Genomic DNA, 17,201 nt, shown 5'->3' on the forward strand with positions numbered 1-17,201 from the left:
AACTCAAAATCAAATGTTTGAAAAGAGTAATCAAGGCAAGTATGATGTGAGGGTGCACATTATGTTTCTATAGATGTTTATTCTTATATCTGGAGGACACAGAGGGTTTTTGCTGCATTAAAAGTATCACTTTTGGGCCGGGGATTTAGCTCAGTGGTTCCGGCACCTGCCTCTCAAGTGCAAGGTCCTGAGTTCGATCTCCGGTACCAAAAAAAAATAAGTATCACTTTTGCTTTTTGGGTATTTTTATTATGGGTTGTTTTGGGTTTTGATTTTTTGGTTTTTCACAGTACTGGACCTTCACACTGAGCTACGCACCCCCCCCCCCTTCTTTAAAATTTTGAGATAAGGTCACTGAGTTGCCCAGGCTAACTCAAATTTGTGATCCTCCTGCCTCAGCCCCTCAGAGTGCTGGGATTACAACCATGTGCCACCATGTCTGGCTAAAATTATCACTTTTTAGGTAAAAGATAAAAAGAATGTCTCCCCTAGATAATAATAAACAAGCTATATCTGGAAGCCATAAGAAAACATTGATATGCTGTTATAACTATTTCTAACAGCAACTATACCTTTTCTAAAAACAGTGCTAAGGATAGAATCCAGGGCCTATTGTATTAGGCAAGTGCTCTAGTCCTGAGCTATACTCCCAACCCTATACTTATTTTTTAAAAATTAGCTTTCCTGCTCAGCTCAGTGTCTCTTAGTGTAGGCCTGGAGCTAAGAATGCAGATCACTAGTGAGGAGAATGGGTTTGGCTAGCTTTGTCACTCACTCACTCACTCAATCACTTGGCTAGGTTTCTTCAGTTTTCTGTGCATCTCTTTCCTCATCTGTACATGGGAACTTCACAGGAATATTGTGAGGCTTAAATGGAGTTAAATACTATTTATCAAGTACTTAGTACAGTTAGCATTAGCTTCTATACTCAGCATACATCTATCCTTCCATCACTTGGACATCCTAGCAAAGGATAAAGACCCAGCAACAAAATGAGTTCCAAGATTACCAAGTGATTATCTCATCTATGGAGATTGATGTGTTAATGAAAGAAGGGAAAATCTCTTCTGATTATATAGATTAGAAGCATAGTAGGATAGGTCAACCTGGGGTTGAGACTGGCTAATCCCTAGATCTGCTGGGATTGGTGGGTAGTAGGGACTGGGCTAGGGAGAGGGGTTGACCACAAAGGATAGGAGAGGATTTGGGGGACTTATGGGACAGAGTTGTGTGTGGTGGTGGTCACAGACTGTATGCACTTGTCAAAACTCAAAAAGCAGTGTACCATGATGGGTAAATTTTATTGTAGGTAAATTATAGTTTGATTTTTAAAAATTAAAAAAGAGTGTCTGTATAAATTATACAGGCTGATACATAAAATGACATACACAGGATATGGATATACATATATAAATCTAAATCTTTTGATAAAGAGTTCCCCTGAATTATAGCGATACCCCCCACGATACATATTGTCATGGAGATCTAGTGACATCCAATAAGTCAGAAGAAATACAGGACCAAAATTGGTGATCCCTTCACTTATTAACATTCATTCACATCCTCAGCTGTAATTATGTTTAGTCCCAAGAACCCATATTATTTTTTTTATTATTAAATTCTTTTATTGGTACATTGTAGGTATACAACACAATTACATTTCTCACTGGGAATTGTACCTTTACATAATGCATCTTGGTTCTTATTTTTTCCCCATTCCTAGCCCTCCCTTCAACCCCTCCACCCTTCCCTATTTACAAAGACTTTATTTCCATTTTTTCCATTTCTCAGTATTTTTCCTTTTCCTTCTTTCCTTTCCCCTGCCCCTCCCACTACCCCTACCCCTTTGGAACTTTTCTTCCTATTTTGCATTACCGATTATTCATTCTAATCATTGGTACATTTTAGGTATACAATATAATGACATTCATCATTGGAAATTTGCACCTTTACATAGTCTCTCTTGGTTCTTATTTTTCACCCTTGCCCAGCCCTCCCTTCAACCCCTCCAGTCCTCCCTATTTACAAAGATTTTGTTCCTATTTTTCCATTTTCTCATATTAATCCCATTCCCTTCTATTCTTTCTCCTGGCCCTCCCACTTCCTTCCCCTTGGCCCCTTTTCTTCCTATTTCACATTACCTATTATACATTTTAGTCCTTATTTACACTTTCAGTTTCGCACACCAGAGAAACTATTAGGTAATTATACATGTGTGTCCTATTTATTTCACTTAAGAGTATCGCCCCAATGTGCATCCACTTAGCTATAAATGTCTCTAATTTCTCATTTTTTATGGCTGAGTAGTACTCCACTTTATTAAAAAAAGCCACATTTTCTTTATCCAGTCTCCAGTTGATGGGCATTTGGGCTGTTTCTAAGTTTTAGCTATCACAAACTGTGCTGCTATGAACATGGGCACACATATATCACTGTGGTATGTTTCGTTTAATTCTTTAGGGAAGATCCCCAGCAGTGGAATAGCAGGGTTAAATGGGACTTCCAGTCCTAGTTCTTTGAGGTATCTCCATACTGATTTCCACAGTGGTTGCACCAGTCTACACTCCCACCAGCAGTGGAGCAGGGTTCCTCTTTCCCCACAGCCCCACCAGCATTTGTTATTGGTTGATTTCATGATAGCAGCCATTCTTTCTGGAGTGAAGTGGAATCTCAGTGTTGTTTTCATTTGCATCTCTCAAATAACCAGTGATGTTGAACATTTTTTCTTGTATTTATTTCCTATTTCTACTTCTTTGAGAAATGTCTGTTCATTTCAGATGCCCATTTTCGGATTGGGTCTTTAAATTTGGGAGGTCTGATCTTTTTAAGTTCTTTATAGATTCGAGATAGTAGACCTTTGTCTGAGGAAGAGCAGGTGAAGATTTTTTCCCACATTGTGGGTTGTCTCTTCACACTGCTGGTGGTTTCTCTTGCTGTGCAGAAGCCTTTCAATAAGAAGAGATCCCACTTGTTGATTGTTTGTGCTAGTTCATGGGCAACTGAGGTTTTGTTCATAAAATCTTTTCCTACACTGATGTCTTCAAGGGTTCTCCCTAACCTCTGTTCCAAGTGGTTCAGAGTTCCTATTTTAATATTTAGATCTTTAATTCATTTTGATTTTAGTTTAGTGCATGGTGAGAGATACAGGTCTAGTTTTAATCTTTGGCAAGTTGAAGCCCAATTTTTCCAGCACCATTTATTAAAGAGGCTATCTTTCCTCCAGTGAGGGTGTTTGGCTCCTTTATCAAAGATGAGATGGCTGAGTGTGTCTGGCGATGTTTCTGCATCTTCTAATCTGTTCCACTGGTCCTCAGGTCTGTTTCTTTGCCAGTACCATGCTGTTTTTATCACAGTAGCTTTGTAGTAGAGTTGCAGGTTGGGGATTGTGATACCCCCTGCCATGTCTCTGTTACCTAGAATTGCTTTTGCTATTCTGGGTCTCTTCTTGTTCCAAATGAATTTTTGGATTGTTTTCTCAAGGTCCATGAAGTATGTTGCTGGGATCTCAATTGGAATTGCATTAAATCTATATAGCAGTTTTGCAAGTATGGCCATTTTCACTATATTAATCCTTCCTACCCAGGAGCAGGGGATGTCTGTCCATTTTCTGATATCATCTTCAATCTCTCTCTTCCGAGTGCCATAGTTTTCAACGAGGTCTTTGATTTCTTTGGTCAGGATGATTCCTAGGTATTTCAGTTTTTTGGATGCTATTGTGAAAGGAATTATTTGCCCTATTTCTCTCTCTGTGAGTCTGTCATTGGTGTAGAGGAAAGCTATTGATTTTTGTGTGTTGACCTTGTAACCAGCTACTTGACTGAATTGGGTTATTAAGTCTAGAAGACTTTTGGTGGAGTTCTTGGGGTCTTCTATATAGAGTATCATGTCATCTGCAAATAAAGACAGTTTGATTTCTTCATTTCCTATCTTTATTCCTTTTATTTCTTTCTGTTGTCTAATTGCTGTGGCTAATGTTTCCAGAACTATACTGAACAAGAGTGGTGATAGTGGACATCCTTGTCTTGTTCCTGATTTGAGTGTGAACGATTTCAGTTTTTGACCATTTAGTATGATATTGGCTGTTGGGTTTTCATAGATGGCTTCTATCAGTTTGAGGTAGAGACCATCTATTCCAATTTTTGTAGGGTTTTTTTTATCATAAATGCATGTTGGATTTTGTCAAATGCTTTTTCTGCATCTATGGAGATAATCATATGGTTTTTGTCCTTGGCTCTATTGATATAGTGTATTACATTGATTGATTTTCGTATATTAAACTATCCCTACATCCCTGGGATGAATCCCACTTGATCAGGGTGTATGATCTTCTTGATGATCTTCTGCATTCTGTTTGTCAGTATCTTATTAAAGATTTTTGCATCTATGTTCATTAGTAAGATTGACCTATAGTTCTCCTTTTCGGTTGGGTCTTTCTGTGCTTTGGGGATCAAGGTGATGCTTGCTTCCAGGAATGAATTTGGGAGTATTGCTTCCCTTTCAATTTCATTGAAGAGTTTAAACAGTAGTGGCAGCAGTTCCTCTCTAAATGTCTTGTAGAATTCAGCAGTGAAGCCATCAGGGCCCGGGCTTTTCTTAGTTGATAAGTTTTTAATTACATTTTCAATTTCATTGGTTGATATTGGATTGTTCAGAATTTTTAGGTCTTCTTCATTCAACTTTGGTAATTCATATGTATCTAGGAACCTGTCCATGTCTTCTGTGTTGTCCATCTTATTGGCGTATAGGTTCTGGTAGTAGGTATTGATGATTGTGTGGATTTCTGCTGGGTCTGTTGTAATTTCACCCTTTTCATTCCTAATTGCATGGATTTGGGCCTTTTCTTTCCTTTTTCTGACAAGGTTGGCTAAGGGTTTGTCAATTTTGTTTATTCTTTCAAAGAACCAACTCTTGGCTTCATTGATTTTTTGTATTGTTCTCTTAGTCTCCATTGCATTGATTTCTCCTCTCATCTTTATAATTTCCTCCCTTGCATGACCTTTGGGGTTGTCCTGCTCTTCTTTTTCTAGAAGCTTGAGGTTCAGCATCAGGTTGTTTAATTGGGCTCATTCTGTTTTCCTAATATGCATATTCACTGCTATGAATTTCCGTTGTAAGGCTGCTTTCGTTGTGTCCCATAGATTCTGATATGTTGCATTGTCATTGTCATTTAATTGAAGGAACTGTCTGATTTCTTCTTTAATTTCCTCTGTGACCCATTGGTTATTCAGAATTTCCACGTGTTTATGAAATTTTTTGAGTTTCTTTTGCTATGGATCTCCAATTTCAACACACTATGGTCTGATAATATACAGGGGATAACTTCAATTCCTTTGCACTTACTTAAACATGTTCTATGTGTGAGTATGTGGTCTCTTTTGGAGAATGACCCATGTGCAGCTGAGAAGGATGTGTATTCTGCTTTTGTGGGGTGGAAGACTCTGTAAACATCTGTTAAGTTCATTTGTTCAAGAGTTTGATTGAGTTCTAGTATTTCATTACTTATTTTTTGTCTAGTTGATCTATCTCTTTGTGACAGTGGGGTGTTGAGGTCCCCCACTACTATTGTATTAGTGCATATATGACTTTTCATGTCTATTAGTATTTGTTTTATATAGTTGGACACACTAGTGTTTGGTCCATAGATATTTATGATTGTCATCTCTTCCTCTTGGATTGTTCCCTTTACAAGGATGTCGTGTCCTTCTTCATCTCTATTAATCAGTGTTGGTTTGAAATCTACTTGATCTGCCAAGAGGATAGCTACTCCTGCTTTTTTTCGGGTTCCTGTCACATGGAGTATTGTTTTCCACCCTTTAACTTTAAGTCTATGAGTTTCCTTTTGAATGAAGTGTGTGTTTCTTGTATGCAGCATATTGTTGGATTTTGCTTCTTGACCCATTCTGCCAGTCTGTTTCTTTTGATTGGTGAATTGAGACCATTAATGTTGATGGTTATAACTGAAACATATTGACTTGTCATTGCCATGACTTTTTCTTTTTGTTGGGTTCTCCCCCTTTACATTTAATTTCTTGTCATGCCAGATGGGTTCATTCTGCTTTGCTTCCTGGGGTTGTGATCCTCAATGTCTGTTCCTAGGATATTGTGTAAAATTCTTTGGAGTGCTGGTTTGGTATTCACGAAGCTCCTAAGGTGCTCTTTGTCATGAAAGTATCTTATTTCTCCATCCATTTTGAAAGATAGTTTTGCAGGGTACATCAATCTGGGTTGGAGGCTGTTTTCTTTTAGGGCTTGGAATATGTCACTCCAAGCTCTTCTTGCCTTGATGGTTTGTGTTGAGAAGTCTGCTGTGATTCTGATGGGCTTTCCTTTGTATGTGATTTGTATCTTTTCTCTAACTGCTTGTAGAACTTTGTTCTTCTGTTGAGTTTCTGGAATCTTAACAATTATATGCCTATGTGTAGATTTTTTTTGATCAAGGCTATTTGGAGTCCTATATGCCTCACTTATCTGTATGTCAAGTTCTTTTCCCCTGCTTGGGAAGTTTTCTGCCATTATTTCTGTGAAGAGATTTTTTATGTCATCTGCATTCTCTCTGTTTCTTCTTTGACTCCAATCAGTCTTATGTTATTCTTCTTTGCATCATCTAGCAGCTGCTGGATTGATTTCTCATGTTCCCTTATAATTCTGAAGCAATTTTTCTTTTCCTGGTCACTCATTGCAATCTTATCTTCTATATCTGAAATTCTGTCCTCACATTGGCTCATTCTGGTGTGTAGACTTTCAGTGGAGTTTTTCATGTCCTGGAAATCTATTTGCATCTATTTTATGGATTCCATTTCTTTCCTATGTTGGGATTCCATCATGTTCCTCAGCTCCTCTCTAGATTTATTAATCATGTCTTGCACTAGGGGCACAATTTCTCCTGTTATCTGAGAAATTAATTCTGATTTCATTTTTTCCAGATCCCCTTTTGTTGCCAGTTCAGTGGGTCCAGGTGGTTGAGTATCAGAGTGTTCCATCTCATTTTCCTTTGGGGTTGCTGTAGGTGATCTGGAAGTCTGGTTTTGAGACTTATTTATGTGTTTTCTCATTTCAACTTGGGGGCAGCTGTTGATGCCTGCATGGATTACCTCCTCTGAGCTGGGAGAGGTGGGACAGGGGCTGGGAGCAGCAGTAGGGATGGTGGCCCAATAGCCCTTTCCTGTAGTCTGGGAGCAGCGGGAGGGATGGTGGCTGGGAAGCCCCTTCCTCTGGTCCAGGAGCAGTGGGATGGCAACTCAGAAGCCCCTACCTCTGGGCCAGGAGCGGTGGGAGGGATGGTGGCCGGGAAGCCCCTTCCTCTGGACCGGGAGCAATGGAACAGTGGCTCAGAAGCCCTGACCTCTGGGCCAGGAGCAGCAGGACTCAGTACGGTGGTCTGGTGGTCCGGTGTCCTCTGCGTCTTCGTAGTGTGGAACCAGGTGGCTGTACAGAGGAGCGGGGGGGGGGGGTGTTCAGTGGATTGTTGCCGGGGTGGGCATATTCCATGCAACTCGGGACCTTGGTAGGGTGTGCGCAGACCTGCCTGTCTGCAGCAGGCTGATTTGGTGTGTTCCACGTGACTCCCATGTTATTTCTTATACCTATTTTAAGAATATAAGTGTTTAAGAAAACTCCTGTCCATAGGATCTCATCAACCATTCAGTCATCACAGAAAATTTCAACTTTATGCTATCTATCTCTGGGTACCCTACTTTAAGATCAACCTGAAGTTTAAAATTTGAAAAGCAATCCCCAAGAGATTGGAATCATACAAATCTAAGTGCGGACCCACCTAAACTTTCCCCTCCCACTGTTTCCCCAGCCACCTTCCATGGACTTCTTTCTCCCACCCTACTTCTCTTTCCCTCCCTGCTTCTCCAGCTCCCAGCTTTCCTACACCTCTTCACCACTAAATAATGATAGGATCAAGCCACCCAGTGGCTGACCATGTGACATGATGTTCCTGCAGAAAAGGTGTTATGCAACCTGTAAACTCTGAGCTAAAAACCTGGGAGACCTGGTGTTAGACCAAATTCTACCTACTTCTGTTGTTTGATCTTTTAGATGTCATGTAGTTCCACTGAGGATTTATAGTTGCTCATTTAATTTTAAAACTTTTTTAGGTCAGGGAATGAAAAGATGATACTGCCAAGTGTACTAATTATCTGGACAGTTGTGGAAATTAAATTTGGCAATAGTTGTGATGCTTCCTAGCACATAAAAGTATCCAGTTAAAACATTAGTAATGAAGTTGGGTTATGGTGTAAAGGGAGGCAGAATGTGGAAGGAAGCCTGGTTAACTTTTTTCAAGTTGCCCGATTTGGGGGTCAGAATCACCAAAGACAGCCAGATGAGAGATCCTGGGGAATAGAAAACTATCAAAGGCATCTGCAAATTTTAAAAGGTTCCTCTTGTTCTGTAGATTAACATCATGGGTAGGAGTATCCTTGAATTTCACGGACAGGAGCGGAATGTTTTGTTTTAAGCACTTTGCTTAACAGGGTGTGGAAATTTAAGAGTCAACACTGGAGCTGGAAGTTAACACCCTGGAAAGATGAATGGAAGGACTGCTGTCTGCACAAGTTGTGCAACTTCAGGCTCTAAAACAAAGCATGCAGCTAATTTCCTCCCATCTAGAATTTCTTTCACAGCTCCAGTCATAAAAACCTTTACTGTCCTTTTTTTACTTTTTCTCTGAAACTAAAAATATAGGTTTTGAGGTCACAGCTACCCACAATGAAGGTAAATTCTCAATGTGGGAGTTTCTCTTGATCTGCTTTTCAAGTTTCGTATGTTGCCCCTGTGATGAACCCTCAGCAAGACAGAATCCCTATGTATTTACATAGCCCTTGAAGTCTTCCAGTTATGGGCTTCCATTAGATTCTCCTATCCTAATTAATGAATCAGAGAAGAGACACCTTTCATTCTACAAATACGATCATTTTACAAAGGCTAATGATGAAAATTCCAAAGCTTCCCCAAGGTTCAGATGCCAGACTAAAATACAGCTGGTTGTAGGTTATACTCTGGAAAGCTGTTTCTCCATACTTCTAGTTCAAACTTGAAAATGAAATCTTCCTGTCCCCATTGATACAAAACCTACAGCAAAGAGTAGGTGCATTGAGAGGCTGGTCATCTTACTTACAGTTTCATCAATTCTTTTTTTTTTCCCATTAAGTTTATTGGTACATTTTAGGTATAAAATACAGATACATTCATCATTGGGATCTTGTACCATTGCATGAGTATCTTGGTTCTTTTTTTTTTCCCTATTTCCCTGCCCTCCCTTCACCCCCTCCACCCATCCCTATTTGCAAAGACTTTGTTTCCATTTTTTTCCTTTTCTCATATTTTTTCTTTTCCCTTTTTTCCTTTCCCCTACCCCTCCCACTTCCCCTGCTCCTTTAGACCTTTCTTCCTATTACACAATATCAATTATATATTTTTTAAATTACAATATCAATATCTAGGAGACATTACCACAGATTTTGCAGAATTTAAAAGGATATAGAAAGCATATTACAAAAATCTTTTTTGAAATAAATTTGACAACTTCTAAGAAGTTTCTTGGAAGACAAATTAATGAAACTAACTCTGGAGGAAATATAAAATTTGAATAGCAACTATTAAAGAAAGTATATTCCTAGATTGAAAACCTACCTATAGGACAACAGCAGGTTTATATACATTTTAACTGATAAATTATATCAACCAATTAAAGCAGAAAAAAGAAGGAACACTTCTCCCCTCATTTTAGGAACTCAACATTGTGCTAATCCCAAAACTGGATAAAGATAATAGAAGAAAAAAGTATGAACATAGATAGAAATTTGTTTCACAAAACAAACTATTAGAAGTCAGATCTGGCAATATGTAGAAAGTGGTTTTGTTATAGGGATGGCAGTGTTGGTTCAGCATTGGAAGATCCACCCCCAAAAGTCATCATTTTAACAGAGGAAAGGAAAAAGCCGTATGACCCTGTCACTAGTTGGAGAAAAAGTATTAGACTAAATTCTACAGCTGTTCATGGTCAAAGCTATCAGGAGACTAGAAGTAGAATAGAACCTTCTCAACAGATAAAGACATGTACTCTATACTTCCAGTGAGAACACCTTACATGAATGGAAAAGACACAATGATTTCTCCTTAAGGTGGGGAACAAGGGCAGATATGCTTACTCTATCTGTCCATTAAACTTTGAAACCTAGGCCCAACCAAAATAGTCTGGCAATAAAATGACACAATTAGGATAGGATTGGCAAGGTAGAAGCAAAATCTTTATATGTAGATGAAATGATCATCTACAGAGAAAATACTAAGAAATTTCTAGGAGCCCCTAGAACTTGTATTTGAATTTAGCAGGATCAGAAAACACAAGGTATATATAAAAATTCAGGTCTGTGTATACGTGCTATAAATGAAGATTTGGATATTGAAATTTAAAAGTTATGTAGGAGTACAAAGGACCTAGAAAAGTTTTATAAAAAAAAAATAAGGACAAAAAACAGTGCTGGAAGATGTTTAGTATCTAATTTTAAGACTTCTTCTAAAGCTACAGTAATCAAGGCAGTGTTGGTATAAGGAAAGACATATAGATCATTTGAATAAAACAGAGAATCTAGAAATAGAACCACACATATATGGTCCACTGAGTTTTGAAAGATTGTTTAACATTAGCATTTTACAGAATATAAACTCAATTCAAGAGCCGAGGAAGAGACAGTGTTTTCAGCAAATGGCACTAGAACACCTGGTATCCATATATAAAAAATTAACTTCAACCCTTTATTTCCATACATGAAAATAACTTGAAAGGATCTATGAACCTAAATATGGAAGACTAAAACTATAAAACTTTAAGAAGAAATTATAAGGGAAAATGTTTATGAATTTAGGGTAGGCAAGAACTACCTAGGATACAAAAAACATGATGTATAAAAGAAAAAAATTGGGCCGGGGATTTAGCTCAGTTGTTTCGCCGCCTGCTATGCAAACGCAAGGACCTGAGTTCAATCGCTGGTACCAAAAACAAAAAAAAATTGATAAATGAGATTCCATCAAAATTTAGAACTTTAAATGACATCGTTAAAATGAAAAGTAGTCCTTAAACAGACCATATTTACAATGCATATAACCTATGACCAGAATATATAAACTCTTACAGCTCATTAATAGACAACCCAATTAAAAAGTAGACATAAGAAGATGATAAATATCAAGCATAGCACAAGGAAAGGTGTGCAACTCTAGAATCAGAAAAATACTAATCATGAACAATAACAAGATTGAATTATACACTCATTAGGGAGATGAAGTTAAAAGTTTCATAAGCCTTGTCATGAATTTTCTTTTTGTTGGATTCTCCCCCTTTGCATTTAATTTGTCATGCCCAGTGGATTCATTCTGCTGGGTTTCTGGGGTTGTGATCCTCACTGTCTTTTCCTAGGGTATTGTCTAAAATTTTTTGGAGTGCCGGTTTGGTATTCATGAAATTCCTGAGGTGCTCTTTATCATGAAAGTATCTTATTTCTCCATCAATTTTGAAAGATAGTTTTGCAGGGTACATCAATGTGGGTTGGAAGCTGTTTTCCTTTAGTGCTTGGAATACATCACTCCAAACTCTTCTTGCCTTGAGGGTTTGCATTGAGAAGTCTGCTGTGATTCTGATGGGCTTTCCTTTGTATGTGATTTGTTTCTTTTCTCTCACTGCTTGTAGAATTTTATTCTTCTGTTGGATTTCTGGAATCCTAACTATTATATGCCTATGTGTAGATTTTTTTTGATTAAGGCTAGCTGGAGTCCTACATGGCTCACTTATCTGTATATCAAGTTCTTTTCCCCTCCTTGGGAAGTTTTCTGCCATCACTTCTGTGAACAGTTTTTTTATGACACCTGCACTCTCTCCTGTTTTTTCATTGAGTCCAATCAGTCTTATGTTATTCTTCTTTGCATCATCTAGCAGCTGCTGGATTGATTTCTCGTGGTCCCTTGCAATTTTAAAGCAATTTTTCTTTTCCTGGTCACTAATTGCAATCTTTTCTTCTATATCTGAAATTCTGACCTCACGTTGGTTCATTCTGCTGTGCAGACTTTCGATGGAGTTTTTCATGTTCTGGAAATCTGCTTGCATCTGTTTTATGGATTCCATTTGTTTCCTATGTTGGAATTCTATCATGTTCCTCAGATGCTCTATTTTTTATCTGTGTCCTCTCTAGATTTATTAATCATGTCTTACACCATGAGCACAATCTTTGCTGTTATCTGAGTAATTATTTCTGATTTCATTTTTCCCAGATCCTCTTTTGTTGTCAGTTCAGAGAGTCCAGGTGGTTGAGTATCAGATTGTTCCATCTCATTTCCCTTTGGGGTTGCTGTAGGTGATCTGGAAGTCTGTTTTTGAGACTTGTTTATGTATCTTCTCATTTCTGGGGAGGGGGGTGCTTCTGGCACCCATGCGGCTCACTTTCTCTGCCCTAGAAGCACGAGATGGGAGCAGGGGAGCTTCCTTCTGGGTGCTAGGACCAGGTCAGCTTCTCTGCCCTCGATTCTGGGTTTGGCTCCATTTGCAGCCGGGGAGCCACCTCCGGGAGCAGCAGCTCACCCACCAATCGGCTCCCTGTCCGGGCCACCCTGGGTGTGGAAGGCCAGTTTCATCAATTCTGATGGAAGACTCTTTATAGACTCTCCACCCACAACCACAAGTCCTTGTACATCAGGATGTTCCTGATTGACAGGGGTGGTGATATGAGAATAAGACTTTGACTCTGTCTTCATATTTTCAAGAATTGTTATAAAACTCTGGTCCTCTGATACTGTATACTTGTAGCTTAATTATAGGCAGCTTTTCTAAGGCTATTATCTTTAGCAGAATTATATCAACTTCCTTCACAATCTTGTTGATTCCCCCTCACCCCAATTTTCCCATACTAATTCACAAACAACCAAAAGGCCCCAGGGACTGACTTGGTCTCCCATTCATTCTAATATGTGGCATTCTCCTTCTGAGCAGCATTGAAAAGTGCTTCTAGAACATCCCTTAGTTAAAATATAATCCCTAATATTTGAGCATCACTAATGGGCATGTAATATGGTACAGCCACTGTAAAAAACAGTATGGTATTCCTCAAAAAAGTTAAACAGAATTCTTCTATGATCCAGCAATTCCACTTCTGGATGTGCATCCAAAAAAATGAAAGTAGGGACTTGAACAGATATTTGTACACCAGTGTTCGTAGCAGCACCGTTCACAATAACCTAAAAGTGGAAACAAGCTCCTCCTGAGTATCTGTGGATAGTGAAAGGATTAACAAAATGCAGTATATACATCCAATGGAATATTATTCAACTTTAAGAAGGATGAGCTTTGAATTTATTATGCTAAGTAAAAAGAGACACAAAAAGATGAATATTGCATAAATTCCACTTACATAAGGTACCTAGAGTAGTCAGATTCTAGAGACAGAAATTAGAACAGGAGACACCAGGGACCTGGGGAACAAAGGAATGGGAGTTATGTTTAGTGGGTGCTAAGTTTCAGATTGTAATAATTAGAACGTTCTGGAGATGGATGATGGTGATGGGGGCACAATAGTGTGGATGTATTTAATGCCACTGAACCAAGCATATGTTTAAATGGTTAGTTTTATGTTATATTTTACCAGAATTTTTTTAAAGACAAAACATATAGACTCTAAATTGTAGAGCTCATCCTGTAGATGACCAAATAACAAGTCGATGCTGAATTAAGCAACAAGTGTGTTCTAACACACTTCTCCCTCTCCTTTCCCACCTCCACCCATCATCTCTCTCTCTATAAGAACTATGGCCAACACATGGCTTTCTCCCTTCTAGTCCCAACTTGATCTCTTGGCCCACCTCACCCTGGCTAATTGCCCAGGTCTCTGTTATCTCAGAATTATTTGTTTCTTTTATCACCCCCTTTTACCTTACATCTGACCTTAAGTAAATTGCTAAATTGTTCTCCCTGCTTGTAATCTCTTGAATGTGATTTAAAGCTAACCTGAAATAACCCATCTGTTTTAGTGGAGACTAAAAACACCCAGTCTGGAAGCAAACTACTGAAGCCAGTGACCTCTTGTATTTCTGACTCTAATGTTAAAAGAAAAACAGGACAAAACACCCTTAACACACTATAAAATGCATATCACATGCACTGATAAATAGTCTGACCTAAAAAAATGTCCCCAGGTCTTTTTCAGACTCAAAAGCAACATTTATGTCCAATACCTCAATTATATTTTTCCATTCTGCTAGAATGTCAGCAGAGACAATACTTGGGCTTAATTAGTATATAATCTGTACCTGTTCACTGTAAAAGAAAAAAATGAGAAAAATACTGATAAGTAAAACAAAGACTAGGAACTGTTATGATTCTATCCCCCAGAGATAACTATTGTTAATACTGCAGTGTATAATCTTCTAGTGTGTTTAATTTTTCAAGACCAAGAAGAAAGGACTTTTGGAGTCAAGTTGCACATGAAAGGAACAGCTGTGTGCCCATGGTCTGGCAGGGATATTTGAGAAGAAATGTAAAACACATATGTTTTCCCTGCCTTAGAAAGCCCAAACAAACCATAAGCAATGTGATGCTGGGGGTCATGACAGTTATCTCCCCTTTTATTTGAGTGTCAAGGCAAGGGCATCTAAGATTTATAGTGGTAAGTTACGTTCCTAGTGAGCTGACACACCCCTTTCTTGCCGACTAAGAGGGTGTCATCCTAGACTGTGTTGATGGGCTTGGACATCAAAACCTGGAATAGACTCTAAAGGTCCCTGGATCCCAATTCTCCTCCCAGGAAAACCATGTGTGAAGTGCTCGGTGGCACTGGGCATCCTTCATGTAAGTTCTAGAAGGTCTCTTGATTCCATAGAAAATTCATCTTACTGTCACCAAGCCACTGTCTGTGTTCATTTACATCCATTTAAGCTTGTTTCCTCATCAGAGTCTTCAGTGGAGATGACTAATGAGAGCTTTCATTACCTGAAACTATCAGTCTTCTCTTCACTAGGCTATTTGATTGAACCACATGCAATGGCCAAAGTCATACTGTTTTTAACATAAAAAAATGCAATATTTCATGACTTGACCTAATAAATAATCTTAACCCTTCCTAACTTCTTTCAGAAGACCTTTATTCCTAAACTTTAGACAACTGATGGGTTCCCCTACCCCAGGACCTTTTCCAGTATCCCCATAGCCTCCTTCGAATGTGGACCCACATATGCACACTAGTGCCAGAATAATAGTTAATGGTACAGAGCACTGATGCACATATAATTAACCATTTCTACTTTCTTATTTGTCAGTACAAGGGCTCAAACCCAGGACCTCATACCTATTAGGCAAGTGTCCTACCACTGAGCTATTTTCTCAGCCCTCTGCTTTAAAATGTTGCTTCAAAACATATATGTAAATCTCTGGGTGTGACTCAGTGGTAGAGAACATGTCTAGCATGCGGAAGCCCCTAAGTTTGACCCCAAGCACCAAATAAAAAGTACCCATATACATATATATTCTATTATATATCGTATATTTTATAATTTTAAAAATTCAAGATAAGTGAATGAGGGAAAAGTCAGTTCACTATGTACTCCGATGGCCCCAGGCTGGAAGTGGAATGGAAAAAAGAGATATTGTCAAGGAAATAAACAAAATTGTAAAATTCTCCTGACCAACTATAGTGCTTCTACTACTTTAATATTTCATGACCAGAAAGATCCAATGTGGTTATTTTTTTTCCCTCCTTCCTTTAGCTCAACCATAAATTTCCAGCAACAGTGCACATGGCACATCAAAAACCCACACCTGCTCTGGAGAAGGTCGCTTCACTGAAAAGGATCTACATTATTCAGCAGCCACGAAAATGTTAAGCTGGGACATAAAACACAGCCAACTAATAGAAGGCTTCAGTCATCTGGCAGCTTAGCAAGAAGGATCCAAACTTTCCAGAGCCCTAGCGTACTTGATTGGTAATTAAAACAGCTTTTGTATCTTCCCTGTTGACTTTAGATAATAAAGCACCTAAAATTGTAAATCCAATGTTTTCCTGTGCCTCTTTTAGTGTGTGTCAGAATGCCATTGATATTTACATATGTAGAGTAAATGAAGAAGCCAGAACACCTGGTGATTCCATCCCTCTCCCCGGTCAGTTCTCTCCTCTGGATGCCAACCCTGGGTTATTCCACCCACACTGCTTTCTCTTTGCAGGCAAAGGTTAGAGAGGAGCACACTGAGCTTTGCACAAACCAGTGTTCTATGCAAGCATAAAGAGTGACTTTTCTCAATTGTTTTGACTTCGGATTTTCACTTGAGGTAACATGTGTTTTCAAGTTTCCTATGCAAGTACTTAGCTTGTTTTGAAGATTTGATGAGGAAAAATGAAAACATTAAATTAATTACAAACATATTCTCTTCGGCCAAGCACTCAAAGATGGAAGGTAGGACTGCATCATTTCAGCAGAAGATTTGCTGAGTGTCTCTCAGGAAGTTAATGCTTTAGAATCAAGGCAATTGTGATGCTAAAGGGCAATGTGGTTGGGCTGTAGAAGTTGATTTTCATTGGAGATAGGACAGGGCCATAACTAAGCCTGCTCTATCTCTCTTACCCTCTACCATTTACACATACACACACACACTTCATATTCTCACATGTGAACAGCGAAGGGGATCCTCAAATGATAGGAAGGAACAACCACATTCTTTCTCCACAGAGGTTAGATGGCCCCCATGCTGCACTCCTAACTCATCTTGCTATTCATCAGTCAGCTCTTCTTTTTACCCTGGAGAGGGTCAGTGCTTTAGTCCATCATTTTGTAGGTTGACAGTGCTTGGAGTCTGACTCATGGCCAAGCCAGGTTTCTTGGATTCCTAGAAATCCAAAGGCAATTGGCTAAAGCCCAGTAGTCCTAATGATTCATCCTATCACCTCCACTGTGTTGTTTGGCTCTTTTTCAGGAATAAGAGAGTTATTTGAGACAATCTTAAGCCTTCAGACAATGCCAGCATGAATCAATAAGATAGTTCTAACCACCCCACCTTGGTTTACCTTAGTTCCTCACCCTTGGAATGATCACGCAGGAGACAGAAAGAAAAGGGACCAGGCCCATGAGAGAATTCTATGAGGATGTGGCCACACATGCAGAAAGCCAGAAGGACTGTTCCCTCCCCCCACTGAGGAGAAAAGCCCTGCATGGATGTA

At 38.9% G+C, this 17,201-nt stretch overlaps 1 protein-coding gene across 1 annotated transcript in view; it reads left to right on the forward strand.

Annotated features, from left to right (window-relative positions):
* The window catches only part of Dapl1 (death associated protein like 1), a 29,966-nt gene extending 13,929 nt beyond the window's left edge, over positions 1–16,037 (forward strand). Inside the window, exon 4 of the mRNA XM_004835900.4 lies at positions 15,757–16,037. Coding sequence (XP_004835957.1) covers positions 15,757–15,873 — 117 coding nt within the window. The 3' untranslated portion in view covers positions 15,874–16,037. The remainder of the gene's footprint in view (positions 1–15,756) is intronic.
* Positions 16,038–17,201: the final 1,164 nt, after the last annotated feature.

This window comes from Heterocephalus glaber, unplaced genomic scaffold (genome assembly GCF_053883595.1).
Source record: "Heterocephalus glaber isolate CG9 unplaced genomic scaffold, H.glaber_assembly_v1.0 deba00000347, whole genome shotgun sequence".
Classification (NCBI taxonomy): Eukaryota; Metazoa; Chordata; class Mammalia; order Rodentia; family Bathyergidae; genus Heterocephalus; species Heterocephalus glaber.